The sequence below is a fragment of the Myotis yumanensis genome, unplaced genomic scaffold, assembly GCF_028538775.1.
Source record: "Myotis yumanensis isolate MYYU_CA2020_CCGP unplaced genomic scaffold, mMyoYum1.0.hap1 SCAF_7, whole genome shotgun sequence".
Taxonomy (NCBI): domain Eukaryota; kingdom Metazoa; phylum Chordata; class Mammalia; order Chiroptera; family Vespertilionidae; genus Myotis; species Myotis yumanensis.
The window spans coordinates 30,111,639-30,126,517 of record NW_027223758.1 but is presented as its reverse complement, the minus strand read 5'-3'; the positions used below and the strand labels follow the sequence as shown (position 1 = coordinate 30,126,517).

Genomic DNA, 14,879 nt, shown 5'->3' with positions numbered 1-14,879 from the left:
CAAAGCAAAAAATCAGCCGAGAGATGGCTCCTATCTCGGAAAAACTCGTTAGTCGGGACACTCGTAAGTCAAGGCCCCACTGTACTAGTTGGTCATTTTCATTCTGCCCTCCATGGATTATTTGGGACTATTTCAATTGTACTGAAAATATACCCAGGAGTGGAATTGCTGGGTTATAGTGTGTATGTTCAGCTGTAGTATTTTCCACACAGTTCTCCAGGGTTACTATGCCAACTTATTTCCCACCTGCAGTTCTGTTGCTTCACATTCTCATCAGAATTGGTCACTTTTAACCTCTCTCTCTCTCTTAACCGGAGAATTTAATTGTTGCATATGGCAAAGAGCTCTGCTGTCAAGGCTGACTCTACGAGCCACGGCATGGCAGTAGCGGGCTGGTGCTCACAGACCCAGCCTGTTTTCTGACTCTCCTATATTGAAATGTTAGCCTTGCTTTTTTTTTTTTTCTCATCAGAGTCTTTTAAAAAGTTACAGTGACTCTGGAGTTAATTGGCTGTGTGTCACTGGCTTGTATCCATCCACTGACAGCTCACAACCATCTAGAAAACTTGTCATTTCTAAAAAAGTCTTTATCCCTGGAACTGAACACACAGGCACCGTACTTTCCAGAGGCAATAAACTGTTGATGCAGAGGGTGTTGAGACAGGGGGAGGTCCGTGGCCACGTGGGATCTGGAAACAATCAGGAGAGGGAAGCTGAGTAGTGATGGAGAAGTGGCTGTTCTGCAGCCATGAAAGTCAGGCCCGAGAGAACGGTGGATGATGGGAAGTTATTCACAGCCTATTGTTTAAAGAAGACAGTGGGTTATGGGAAAGAAGGTAAGAAGCAATCCCACCCAAGTCCCACAGGAATGTGTGTGGGTGTCAGGCATCGCTTCGGGGATTGCCTCTGCCCCACCCAGCCCACAGTGCACGCACACCCTCCGCTGGGAGGGGGTGGCAACCGCAGCTGCCCGGCTCTGAGTCAGCATGCCTGGGGCAGCGGGAGGGGAAAGGGCCTCACGTGTCTGGGCCTGAGCCACCTCGTGGGGCCTCCTGGCTCCCAGCCCCGCAGGAAGCAAGACGAGGACGCCGTTTGAAAGGGCCAATCACACTTGGACGAGTCTTCCTGGTGCCCAGCCAAGACTACTTCCATAGGCCCTGGGGCTCACTGAAGGGGGGGCTGGGAGGGAGCTTCCTGGGTTGGGCCTGGGAGCCCTGGGTAAGGAAGTCACCAATCTGGGTGGGAAGAAGTTCCCAGGCTTGTAGTGCTAAGCTGATGGCCTCCAGGAGCTGGGGGCAGGAGCTAAGCCAGCCTCTGGGGTGACCCTGAGGGGACAGGGGAAGAAGGGGAAACCCAAGGGGAGGGGAAGGAGCAGGCTAAAATCAATCTCTTTTGACATGAACATCTGCCTCTGCACACGTGTAACATGGTGAAAGTTACTTGATCTTGCTATGCCTCAGTTTCCTCATCTGTAAAATGGAAATAATAAAGCCCCTCCTGCCTGGCCAGCCTGGCTCAGTGGTTGAAGGAGAAGCCTTGCCCAACTTTGGTCCCCTTTATTCTAGAGCAACCACATCCACTAAGTCTCAGCTAGCCGGTATTCTCTAAAAAGCAGAGAATAGTTTCCTGCTTTTATCTCCCAGAAATGGCTAGATAGCCTTAGCAGGAAGTCAATCAAAAATCCATTGCCTGAGGCTGGCCGATTCCACCTAATTGCTCTCTGCAAGTAGGCGGTGGCTTGACTGGTGTGGCCTGAAGTCTTGGGGTCTACACAGATCACTGATAAGGGTTTCCAGCTGTCGAAAACCAACAGGGCTGTCCTGCGTCTGGAGATGTGGAAGTGGGACCTGGGGCTTTGTCCTAATGTCTGGGAGAAGCAGCAGAACTTCCCAAGCCAGGCTGCCCACCAGCAGCTCAGGACCCTGCTGTGCTTGGGTAGGTGGGGAATAGAACCTGCTTTGCAAATGGTGTCAGTGACGGTCATCAAGTGTATCCTAGTGGTGACACCAAGGGAGCCAAAGAGGCAAATACCAGGCTGCTGGCCACTGTCCTGGGTGGAGAGCAGAGGAGGGCTAGGATGTGGGGAAGGGGCCGATGTGAGGGTCTGTATGTAGGCACTCCGCCAAACTCAGAAGACCACTGAGAAGAGCAGGGCTGGGGAGTGAGGCTATAGTCCCCTCTGCCCACAGCCAGAGGGAGAGGAGGGAAAATGACAGGAAGCTGTGCCCATGCCCCCTGTCCCCCAGTCACATTTAGGCAGGTGGGACAGGCCTCAAATCCAGCCATCTGTCTGCTTCCTTCAGGCTCCTTTAATTTTTTTTGTTGTGCTTTATTTAATTTTACTTTTCTTCCTTCTCTTGTCTGTCTGTCTCTGTCACACACACACCCATCTATGCCTATCCCGCAAACCCACATCGCTACATATTAACTGGGGGCCTGGCCCCACCCCAATCTCTAGGGTAATCACTATGAAAGCCTCACACACATAAACATGCACACACATTGCCCGCATCACTCAGACTGCTCCATTTTTCTTCAGAGGCCTTATAACCCCACGAAGAACTGGGAAGTTCAGCCTCTCCATCCCCCTGCCCTGGGCTGCCACCAGCCCAGAAGGCCCCAGCTGCTTTAGTTCTGCTTTCCTGTTCTGCCTTTGGATTAATAGTTGCCAAAATGTATTGATTTACTGAGTGCCTACTGCACGCCAAGCTCCATCCTGCTGCCTCACCTGGGAAGGAGATAGGCTGCATGTAACAGAAGCCCCACACAGCAGTTTCACAAAACCGAAGTGTGTGTTCCTCACTCGGCAAGAAGGCTGTGTTTGTCTCAGCGACCCAGGCTCTTTCCCGCCTCACTGTCCTCAGCACATGGCTCTTTTTGTTTTGTGTTTTTTTTTTATGTGTCCCATGCATGAAACAGCTCTGGCCACAAACATAGGCATCAAGCTAGGATGAACTAAGGACTGTACATCTGCTCTGCCCCTGGCTGATATAAGAGCCACACCAGCAATCAGGTGTCTCCTTGCCCATTGCCAGGGGGTGCACATGGCTTTTTATTTTTAAACTGGAGGCCCGGTGCACGGATTCGTGCATGGGAAGGGGGGTGGTCCCTCAGCCTGGCCTGTGCCCTCTCACAATCCAGGACCCCTCGGGGGATGTAGCAGTGCGCCAAGCAGCAGGAGGAGCCCGAGCCGGTGCTGGTGCTGCACTGCTTGTGCTCATCCCAGCTCCCTGCTGCTGTTGAGTCAGGAGATGCTCCTGCTGCCACAGCTGCGCTCACCAGCCATGAGCACAGCTTCTGGCTGAGCAGCGCTCCCACTGTGGGAGCACACTGATCACCAGGGTGCAGCTCCTGCGTTGAGCGTCTGCCCCCTGGTGGTCAGTGCACGTCATAGTGACTGGTTGACGGATTGTTCTGGTCGTTCGGTCATAACGGTCACTTAGGCTTTTATGTATATAGATATGTTTTTACTGATTTTTTTTAGAGAGAGAGAGGAAGGGAGAGGGCTAGAGAGATAGAAACATCGATGAGAGAAAAACATCATCAATCAGCTGCCTCCTAAATGCCCCCTACTGGGGATGGAGCCTGCAACCAAGGCATGTGCCTTGATCAGTCACTTCTTGGTTCATGGTCGATGCTCAATCACTGAGCCACACTGGTTGGGTGGCTTTTTTTTTTTTTTAACGAGTCGTGTCCCTGTGGCTACTTTTGTTTGTTTGTTTGTTTTTAATCGATTTTAGAGAAAGAAAGGGAGGGAGGGAGAGAGGGAGGGGGGAAGGAAAGAGAGAGAGAAAGAGAAACATTGCCACATCCATTGGTTGCCTCCTGCACTTGCCCTGACCAGGCATCAAACTCAACCTGGGTCTGTGCCCTGACCGTGAATCAAACATGCCACCTTTTGGTGTATGGGATGACACTCCAACCAGCTGAGCCACACTGGCCAGGGAGCACATGGCTTTTGATCTCGGGGGCATAAGCTGGCTGAGGGGTAAAAAGTCAGGAATGGCACCTGAGACTGCCCCACTTATCTGGACACCACCTCATCTGGGTCCCCCACTGACTTCAGCATAGTGGTTCAGGCCAGCTGCTCCCTGCCGTTTCCTCCATGCACCTCACACAGGCCGGCCCCCCAGTGGCCTGGGACTTGGACTGGACTCACTGCCTGAGGAGTAGACAGAGGCCGGAATACTGTATTCTGGATGCCAGGTGGCCTCCAGTGACCAGAGCCCTTTGCCAGCTCTCTGCTGTAATCAGCTGGCAGACATGAGTCCTGGCTGAGAGTGATAGGGACTTGGGATCAGGAACTGAGCCAACATCACCCCAGCCTTAAGGCTGAGGCCCCACACTCTGGTACTGCCCCTCCATCCACAAATAAGTTTGTGTGTTGTACTTGTGGTCAAAATGCCCACATGCCCTGCCCACCCCTCTAGGCTCCCTTCAGTGGCCCCCTGCGCAGGCCTAGAGGCAGAAGGGCCCAGAGTACATGCCTTTGGAAGGCCCTGGCACTCTGTCCTTCATTTTTTCAGTTGTCAAGGACTGTGTTTGGGTTGGCTCCAGGCCTTCCTTGTGCATGGCCCTAGCTGAGTACCATATCAGGCTGGATCCCCATCAGGGACATCACTATCATAGGCTGACCCTGGGTGCAAAAGGGGCACCTGAAGGCTAAGGGGTTGTTTGGACAGGAAGGCTTCCCGAAGTTTTGGTCTGAGCACATGTTGAAGGATAAAAAGGAAAGAGCCTTCCAGGCTGAGGGAACAGTCAGTGTAGGGGGTGGGGGATGGGGGGGGTGTTGGTTTTGAGAACTAGAACACTGGGACACATCTGGGGAGGCTCCAGCAGTTCACATGCCAAGAGGTAAAGAAAAGGAGTATTTGTGCGGTGGAGAGCACCCTAGGCGGGCACTGAGACCCAGGACACCTTGTGGGGCCCCAAACACCTCTCGGCCAAGCCCCCACTGGGGCTTTTACCCCGTTGGGGCTTTTACCCCGTTGGGGCTCTGGAAGCTGGCACTGCATTGTGTTCCTTTCAAGTTTAAGGTATAAGCCTCTTCACTATGCCTCTGATGACAAGGAGGGAGCTTGTTAGAGGTGGGAGTGTGAAAGGAAGACTGGTCAGCCTGCTAGATCCTATGGACTTCACTGGGAAGTGACTGACCTGCCAGGGACACACAGCTGGCGACACGGCTGGGACCAGAATTTAAATCATTCTACTCCAAACGGAACCCTAGTTTTAACCCACTGCAGGAACCACAACCCAGAATCACCCCCCAAACTGCACAAATATGCGTATTTCCCCCAAGTCATAATTTCCAGGAATCTGCATTTTTAAAAAATTTGTTTTTATTGATTTCAGAGAGGAAGGGAGAGGGAGAGAGAGATAGAAACATCAATGATAAGAGAATCATTGACTGGCTGCCTCCTGCATGCCCCACACTGGAGATCCAGCTGCAACCCGCCCCAACCGGGCATCGAACCATGACCTCCTGGTTCATAGGTCCACGCTCAACCACTGATCTGCATTTTATCCGACGCCCCAGTGATTCCCACGCATATTGGTCTGTTTGAGAACTCCGGCTCCACGTTCAGGTCCCGCCAGCCTCACAGGGCTGGCAGAGACCATGGGGGTGGAACCCCGCCCTCCGGCGATGACTTGCCCCCCCGCCCCCCGCCTCTTCCTGAAGGTCCACGGGACGGGTCGCTGCGCCCCCTCGCGGCCACCGGAGCCAGTGGACGAACCCTGCATACCCGGTCCAGGAGAGACGGGCGTGGGCAACGCCGGGAGCTCGGAGCTCCGAGTCTTACGTGGGAGGAGGAAGGTCGCCCGCGCCGGATGTCCAGAAGTGGGAGCGCCTGGAACGCCCCCGCCTGGCGTACGGAGCACCGCACCCTGCGCCCGTCACCCCCGTGCACGCGCCCGCGACTCGGGTGCGCAGGCGCCTAGAGGCCGCGCGGCCGCCATTGCTCCCCCGTCAGCGAAGCGGCCTGTTAGAAGCCTGCGGGAGCAGAAAGAAGGGTAAGTGCGACGCCTCGAGGACAGCGGCAGGGGGCTGAACGGGTAGCATACTCACGAGAGGGTACCCCCGCTTAGCCCTCGCCGGCTGGAGCAAGGAACTACAACCCCCAGAATGCACTGGGCTGCAGGGTTGCGCGAGGCAGTGACGTCAAGGGTCTGTGCTGCTGCCTTTTCTCTATGGGGGAAACGCCATGGCGAGGGCTGATGACGCGTTCTTCTTCTGGTTAGAAGGTCAATGGAGGTCAGTCGGCTCCGGTTCCGAGAGCGCCTTCGCGAACCTTCTTCCTGTCTGACCAGATTAAGTCGAAGATGTTGCCCAGCCAGTGTGGCTCGGTGGTTGAGCTCTGCCCGTGAACCAGGGGGTCACGGGTTGAATTTAGGGTCAGGGCACATGCCTGGGGTGTGGGCTCCATCCCCAGGGGGCGTGCAGGGGGCAACCCATGGATGTTTCTCTCTCTTAAAACAAAACAAATAAAAAGTAAACATATATAAAAAATAAGAATAAGAAAACTTAAAAAATCGATGGTCTATTTATACTTAACTACAAATATCTGTATACTGTGTACCCCCTGCCTTTGAACCCTGGCTGGCTATGGAGCCAGTCAGACACCATCATGATCATGATCATCGTCATCATCATTATTATTTAGTCTTTATTTTGAAATCTCACATTTTAAGAATTTTTAAGGAAAGAACTCCCGTGCCCAGGCCGGTGTGACTCTAAAGGGGTTAAAGCGCCTACCAGCCCCTGGTGTGGACCCGCCCATGGGAGGGTCGCAGGTTCCATTGGGGGCCAAGGGCACGCACCTGAGTGGCAGGATCTGTGCCTCCCCGCCCCCCCACCCCCATGGCCCATGGAAAGGCAACCAATTGATGTATCTCTCTCACATCAAAGTTTTCTCTCTCTCCCCTCTGTCTCTTTCCCCCTCCCTCCTTTTCACTTTTTCTGAAAAGCAATGGAAAAAATATCCTTGGGTGAGGATTAAAAAAATAAAGAACTCCCATATCCCCAGTGATAATTAAGTTAGTTACAGATGTGATGCCCCTTTACCTCTATGTTTAGAGGTATATCAGTGTGTATTTCCTTTTTAACATGCTTTTATTGATTTCAGAGAGGAAGGGAGAGTTAGAAACATCAGTGATGAGAGAGAATCATTGATTAGCGGTCTCCTGCACGCCCCCCTACTGGAGATCTGGCCTGCAACCCTGGACATGTGCCCTGACCGGGAATCCAACCATGACCTCCTGGTTCACTGGTCCATGCTCAACCACTGAGGCATACCGGCATTACCGGCCCAGTATAAGTGTATTCTCTACAAAGAAGGACATTACCCAATGTTCAAAATCAGGAGATATTGATCAAGACTATTATCTAACGTGTAGTCTATATTTAAATGCTTCCAGTTGTCCTAATAATGCCCTTTATCAAAACTACCTTTTTCTTGGCTCGGGATCCCATCCAGGAACATACCTTGCCTTCAACTGTTTTGGTCTCTTTAGTCTTTCAGTCTGGAGCAGCTCTCCAGCTTCCCTTGACTCTCATGACCTGGACACTTTTGCAGATTCCTGGCCAGTTGTTTTGTAGAACTGAATTTGAGATTGTCAGATTTCTTCACCCCCAGGCTGTTATGGGCAGAGGTGGTGCTGGCCAGACTTATTCAGAGGCTGGGGGTGTGTCTTGGTGGCTGAGGAGGACCAGTGACCAGCCACACCAGCCTCCATACAGACTTCCAGACCTTGCTGGGCCAGATCCTTCCTGGCCTCCCCTGTTGGGGGTTTCACACTCATCTCACTGAGGTATTTGGCTTCCCTGTAGCACCCACCCTGGAGCCATGGTCCACGCTTTCCTCATCCACACCTTGAGGGCCCCACAGGCAGAGGAGGGCCTTTGCCGAGTGCTCTACTCCTGCGTCTTCGGTGCTGAGAATTCACCTGATGACCCACGACCACATGGTGCTGAGAGGGACAGGCTCCTCTGCAAGGAGCAGATTTTGGCTGTGGCCAGGTAACCACATAACCTAGTATCGCTCTGTTATTGGTGGAAGTGGGGGATCCCTTTCCTCACTGGGTGCTGGGGATGGGTCCTTAGGATCTCTTGACAAAAATAATTTTCTGAGGCTTGCCCAGGAGGATGAGTAATTTTCATTTACGTGGAATTACATCCCTGCATTCCCAAGATCCCATTTCCCTTCATCCAGTCCAGGAAGAGATGCAGCTGGAGATTCAGCAGAGCTAGAAGCAAGGGCAGTGTCCAGAGTTTCCGTTCCATGGTGGCGCTGGGTCCCGCACAGCATTAGGCTAGTTACAGTCCATTAGTCCATTGTGGGTGGGGTCTACATGGGCAACCACGTGGGAAAATGCAGGGGAGCCAAGGAGCAAATCCCCTGCAACAAGAGTCCCGAGCGAACTGAGAGACAGAGAGGGAACTCCTTTGTGTAGGAGCTAAGTATCTTTTTTTTAAAAAAATATTTGTATTGATTTCAGAGAGGGAGAGGGAGAGAGATAGAAACATCAATGATGAGAGAGAATCATTGATCGGCTGCCTCCTGCACACCCCCACCTGGGGTCGAGCTCGCAACCCGGGCATGTGCCCTTGACCAGAATCGAACCTGGGACCCTTCAGTCCACAGGCCGATGCTCTATCCACTGAGCCAAACCAGCTAGGGCAGGAGCTAAGTATCTTAAATCTTCCTGTGCTTGCAGTGGCCACACCTGCTCTGACCAATGAATTGTTCCCAGCTGTAACTGACAGAATAGACTTTATGTCACCTATACTTTACTGGGCATGCTCTATTCCTCGCCTGTACAGACTCTTCCCCCAGAGATCTGCAGGGAATAGACCGGTGGCTTTGAGCTTCCTGGCAAAGCTGCACAAATGGCACACTCTTACCATTTGGCCATCCCCCTGCTCCTTTCCTGCTAATTAATAACTGGATTAATTACAATGGTATCAGCCCCACAACTTCATTGAATACATGCCTAATTGTGATAGGTTTTCTGGGGAGCACAAGAAACAGGGGGACTAAGAATCAGGGAGGAAGTTTTAGAGTCGCATTTTCCAAAGACTCTTTTTTTTTTAAAGAACAGAACAATCATGGTTAACAGACCATGATTAATGTTTCTTTTTTTTTTTTTTTTTGATTTTTTACAGAAAGGAAGGGAGAGAGATAGAGAGTTAGAAACATCGATGAGAGAGAAACATCGATCAGCTGCCTCCTGCACATCTCCTACTGGGGATGTGCCCACAACCCAGGTACATGCCCTTGACCGGAATCGAACCTGGGACCTTTCAGTCCGCAGGCCGACGCTCCATCCACTGAGCCAAACCGGTTTCGGCCCAAAGACTCTTTTATAGTTGTTCACAAGTGTTATGTGAAAAAGGGTTAAAGAAAGTATTAATGCCTTTATTATTGCTATAGCTAAGATTTATTGAACCTGAAATATGTGCTAAGCATTTATGTTCTGAGCATTTCATGTGTATGAACTCATAGGTACAGTTATTATCCCCACCTTACAGATGAGTCAACTGAAGTAGAGAGAGTTTAAGGAACGTAACCTACACAAGATTATGCAGCTAGAAGGCAATAGAGGTGGGATTTGACTGTAGGCAGCAAACACCAGTATAGATTAGACATGCTCTGCAGTGCAAGAATTCCCAGGGCCTTTAGTGTGCCTGTAGGCTTTATACATCTCTAAGCAGGAGAGAGAATACGGTGCAAAGGAAGTCCTCATGCTCAGAGCCTTCCAAAAGCCTGGGATCTAGAGGACAGTTTGGGAAACACTGTTCCAGTTGGAGTGCCTGGGCTTGGACCTTCCCATCCCAGACTGAGTCAGTGGGTGTCAAAATCTGGTCTCTGTGCATTCTGGGAGGAGGATTAACACTCTGAGACAACCTGGTGTCAGACCTCTGCCATCCTCTTGTTCCTCTGGACCTCTGCCCGGTTCTGTGGCACAGAAAACCAAACATGCCTTCTCTTGGCCACACTGAGTGAAGTGGTTCAGGGCCAGGAGGCTGGAGTCTAGATTTCTGTTCCAGCTCACACTTCCTTCTCTGTGGCCCTGGGCAGGTCACTTAGTCTCTTTGGGGCTCAGTTTCTACATCTGAGATATGGGGACAGTGGCAGCTCCCAGCTCCACGGATGGTCAGGAGGATGACAGAAGTCGGTGACCCACCCACTCTCCCCAGGCAGGTGGAGTCCATGTGCCGGCTGCAGCAGCAGGCGTCCGGCAGGCCGCCCACGGATCTGCAGCCCCAGCCCTCAGATGAGCCGATGCCCCTGCACGAGGCCCCTCGGGGGGCCTTCCGCCTGGTGGCAGGGGACCCTTTCCAGGAGCCTCGGACAGTGGTGTGGCTGGGAGCGCTCTCCTTAGGCTTCGCCCTGGTGCTGGATGCCCATGAGAACCTGCTGCTGGCAGAGAACACGCTTCGGCTGCTGGCACGCCTCCTCCTCGACCATCTCCGGCTGCTGGCCCCCGGCACCAACCTCCTGCTGCGGGCTGACCGAATCGAGGGCATCCTCACCCGCTTCCTGCCCCACGGTCAGCTGCTCTTCCTCAATGACCAGTTTGTCCAGAGTCTGGAGAAGGAATTCAGTGCTGCCTGGCCCCGCTGACCGCTCACTGTGTGGGACTTTGCGAGAGGGCATTGAGGAAGGACAAGGATGTTCAGACACACAACCTGTTAAAACTTGGCTTCTACCTCCTACCCAGCCTGCTCCCAGTTCTGGTGTGCGGCCACACCCAGGGCAAGTGGATGGGACAAGCTGGCAGAAAAGGGGGCAGGGCAGAAGGTAGAGGTGAAGAATCACAGAACAGTCTGTGCCTGGAGGTGCCTCATGACTTGCTCAGACTGCTACCAAGGGCAGCCCCTCTCGTCCTTGACTCCACTTTCTCCCATTCCCATCCTCCAGTCCTCTACAGTGCGCCAGCTCCGAGTGCTAGGGTGGTGCTGGGATGGTGAGGATCAGCTGCCTGGAACTCGGCCCATGTTCTTTCCCCAAACCCACAGTCATCACAATACAAAAGGAGTCTGAGACTCAGCTCCACCACAGTTCACAAATACGTCAGTCATTCAGGGGGATTCTATAGGTCCTTTTGGGCTCAGTCCATGCTTGCCAAGCAGCCTCAAGATAATCATGCGCTTCCCTCATCCGCAGGGAGAGAAGGTGCCATCGGGTGGGTGCAAGAAATCTGGCCTGCATGATGTTATCTTTCTCATTTTGAATTAAAAGCACCAACTATATGATTTTGTCACTGACCCCTGTAGGACAGGGACCCAAGATCGTGGTGGTTCTGCTCAGTGTTGCTCACGCTAATAAAATGAAACTGTTCTGTAAAGTAGATCAGAGTGTTTATTCTTTGGCCAAGGAATTGAGAAGGACGAGTTGTGCTCAACAGATCCCTTCTCCCCGATTCTGGAGAGTTAGAAAAGTCTTTTTTAATTTTATTTTATTATTTTTATTTTTACCATCACCATTAATCTCCTCTATGCCCTCTTCCACCTCTGTTCCCTCCCTCCCCTAGGAAAGTCTTAAAGGCTTTCGTGGGGGAGTAGTTAGGCAGGCTCAGGGACAGAGATTCCCAAGGAGGGGTGGAGGGTTCTGGGCTTGCCAAGGGAGCATGCACAGTTCCCAAACATGCTTGGAACAGGCCTAGCCATACATTGCATGTATCATTTTAATGTTAAGTCTCCATCCCTGGGCATGAAGGAAAGTTTGTCAAAGGTTACATGGGAAGGGGTTTCAGATGCCATCTTGGATTTTTCCGGCGCTTACCAGTGTTTTTTTAATCTTCATCCAAGGATATGCTTTTATTGATTGATTGATTGATTGGGAGAGAGAGAGAGAGAGAAAGAGAGAGAGAGAGAGAAGAGAAACATCAATGTGGTGTATGGGACGACGCTCAAACCAACTGAGCCATCCGGCCAAGGCACAAACCGGTTTCTTTGTTGTAGTCCTTGGATTTCTCATCTGGTTCTAGGCTGCAGGCTTAGCTGTCTTCTCTTGATGAGTTCAGTCTCCTTGTGTGAGAGGATATGTCGGGGAGAATACAAGAAAGTTAATGGAAGTTTAAAGATTAATGTGGCACAACCCAGTGACAATTTCACCCTCCATTTCTGTGAATTGAATTAATGCACATCCATTCCTCTGAGCAAATGCCTTTCTGTATGGCCCTGAGCTGGGTGTCTGAGCCTTCATGGTTAAGGATGCCCCCAAGAGGCCTTTTGGGAGGTCTCCCTCTTGTCTGCGGCTATACCTCTGTCCCTTTTGTGCCTCCTTTGAGGGTAGCTCTTGATTGAGGATTAAAAAAAACACAACCCCAACCCCCCAAAAACACATTGTTCTGGCCTCTGGATTTTACCAGACAGCCCAAGGAGTCACTGGCCTGAACCAGGCAGGGTAAGCACCACACTCATCTAAGGAAACAGTACAGCCCCATGTATGAAAACCCTTCCAGCCTGTAGAGGCTCTTCTATGGGTGAGTCCCCCACGTGGACACCCTGAAAGGGAGCTAGCCAGAAGATGTACACACAACTTCCTCAGTGCTTTTTATTGCCTCATTTTTAATGTAAAGTTCACCAGACATCTGGGGAAAGCGAAACTAAATTAAAAAACAATAAAAATGGTTTCAGAGGAAAACCATGCAGGGGACATGAGAGAATTATTTTAAAAAAGGGATGGTAAATAAAATGAAATTAAAATTAAAAAGGGTGTGGGGGGGCTAATTACTATTCTCAGTAATTAGATTCAGGAAGATATCACTCCCATAGAGCAAAGACGGGAACAGCAGAGAACAAGAACGAATTCTCAGAAAATAACAGTGTTATTGCTTACATTAAAAATTAGCCCATCCGGAGTGGCTCAGTGTTTGAGTGTTGACCTATGAACCAGAAGGTCACGGTTTGATTCCCGGTCAGGGCACATATCCGGGTGGCGGACTCGATCCCCAGTAGGACGTGCAGGAGTCAGCCGATTAATTGATGATGTTCCTCTCTCATTGATGCTTCTATCTTTCTATCCCTCTCCCTTCCTCTCTCTAAAAATCAATAAAACATATATTTTTTAAAAAGCCAACTGATACAGCTGGCTCCCTCTCCTTCCCTACAGGGTGCTTTCCTATCTTTTGCAGAGGCTGGAAAGAAAAAAAACTACATTTCCAAGACTCCTTTGCAGCTAGAGTTATGACTATATACCAAAGTCTGACAATTCTAGAGCCAGTTTCAGCAGCCAGACTCAGTATTCCTGTATCAACCAGATGTTGAGACAGAGCTCTATGGAGCCGGGGGTGGCAGCAGTGTCCCCCTCACTTCTGACCATGGTTTTACGGTGATGTGCTCTCGAAGTCAATTACTGCGATAGCAGCCTCCTGACTCCGGCTGCTCCAGCCCCCTCACAATTTTGCAACCAACTAACTGACTATGTCAAGTGTTGGTGAAGAAGAGGCGTGGACTATAGCACCTTGAACCATCAATAAATATACTGCTGGTGGAAGTGTAAAGTGGTACAAACACCTCACAGAAATGTTTGAAAGCTTCTAATAAAGCTAAACATGCCCTACCCTATTGTCCAGCACTTTTTAAATAAGTGCGTAACTCCACAAAAAGACATACGTGAATGTTCATACAGTTTTATTCCTAATAGCCTGAACCTGGAAAAGCCCAAATAGTTCATTAAAATATAGAATGAATAAACACATTGTGATATCCTATACTAATAAAAGACAAACATGCAAATTGACCGTACTTTCACCATGCTTTAAGCCATGCCCACCAGCCAATCAGAGTGACTATATGCAAATTAACACAACCAAGATGGCGGCCTGCAGCCACGGAGCTGGAGCGAGCAGGAGTGGGTTGCCCCTGGCAATGGAGGAAGCCAAGCTTTCCGCAGGCCTCCGCTAAAGGCAACAAAGTTTCAATTATAGAAGGTAAATAAATCCCAGAATAAAAAAAAAAGAAAGAAAGGAGAGGCTGGGAGCTTACGTCACCAGGGTTGTTGGCCAGCCTGAAAACGGCCCTCAGCCCCTCACCCAGACTGACCAGGCATCCCAGTGGGGACCCCCCACCCTAAAGGGGGTGTAGCCAGCCTGAAAGCCATCAGCCCCTCACCCAGGCTGGCCAAACCTCCATGGGGTGAGGGTCCCCACTAGGGTGGACATCCTCCAAGGGGTCCCACACTGCAAGAGGGCATAGGCCGGGCTGAGGGACCCCCTGAATGCACAAATTTTTGTGCACCAGGCCTCTAGTATTCATATAATGGACTATGACTCAGCATGAAAGCAAATTCCTGATACATGCAACTACATACATGGATGTCAAAAACATGTTGAGTGAAAGATGCCAGACACAAAATAGTATATATTATCTGATTCCATTTATATTAAATTCAAGGACAGGTCAAACTAAACTGTGGTGATGAAATCAGAATAATGATTGGGGGTGGAGATTAATAAACAAGGATTACAAGGGAAATTTCTGGGGAGATGGAAATATTCCAGATCTTGATCAAAGTGCTGGTCACACAGGTATTTACTTGGATAAAAATTAATCAAATTGCACATTTAACATTGATGTATTTCATGGAATGTAAATTATGCATCATGTAAAAAAACTCTTCCATGCACATAATATCTAGAGTGGTTTCTGTTTTCTTCACTGAGCTCCAGATCCTGGGGGAAGGGCCCTAAGACGAGAGACAGCAAAGAAGGGCTGAAAGCAGGCAGGGCACCAGCAGTGTGGCAGGAAGCTGGGGCCATGGAGGGATGTGGCCGGGGAAACGTCTGCATTGGAGGAAGCCTGAATTTTCAGAATTCTGATATCTAACTTCAAAGGCATGTCCTGCTCATGCACTCCTTTCCGTTTCCCACCA

At 50.6% G+C, this 14,879-nt stretch overlaps 1 protein-coding gene and 1 pseudogene across 1 annotated transcript; one reads left to right on the top strand and one right to left on the bottom strand.

The window, feature by feature from the left end:
- Positions 1 to 790: 790 nt before the first annotated feature.
- AP5S1 (adaptor related protein complex 5 subunit sigma 1) lies at positions 791 to 11,352 on the top strand. The gene is made up of 4 exons (XM_070421449.1): positions 791 to 836; positions 5,681 to 6,012; positions 7,829 to 8,017; positions 10,199 to 11,352. The coding sequence occupies exons 1-4, from the start codon at positions 825 to 827 to the stop codon at positions 10,623 to 10,625; spliced, it is 960 nt and encodes a 319-aa protein (XP_070277550.1). The 5' UTR covers positions 791 to 824; the 3' UTR covers positions 10,626 to 11,352.
- On the bottom strand, positions 2,896 to 3,040 carry LOC139014784 (small nucleolar RNA SNORA48; annotated as a pseudogene).
- Positions 11,353 to 14,879: the final 3,527 nt, after the last annotated feature.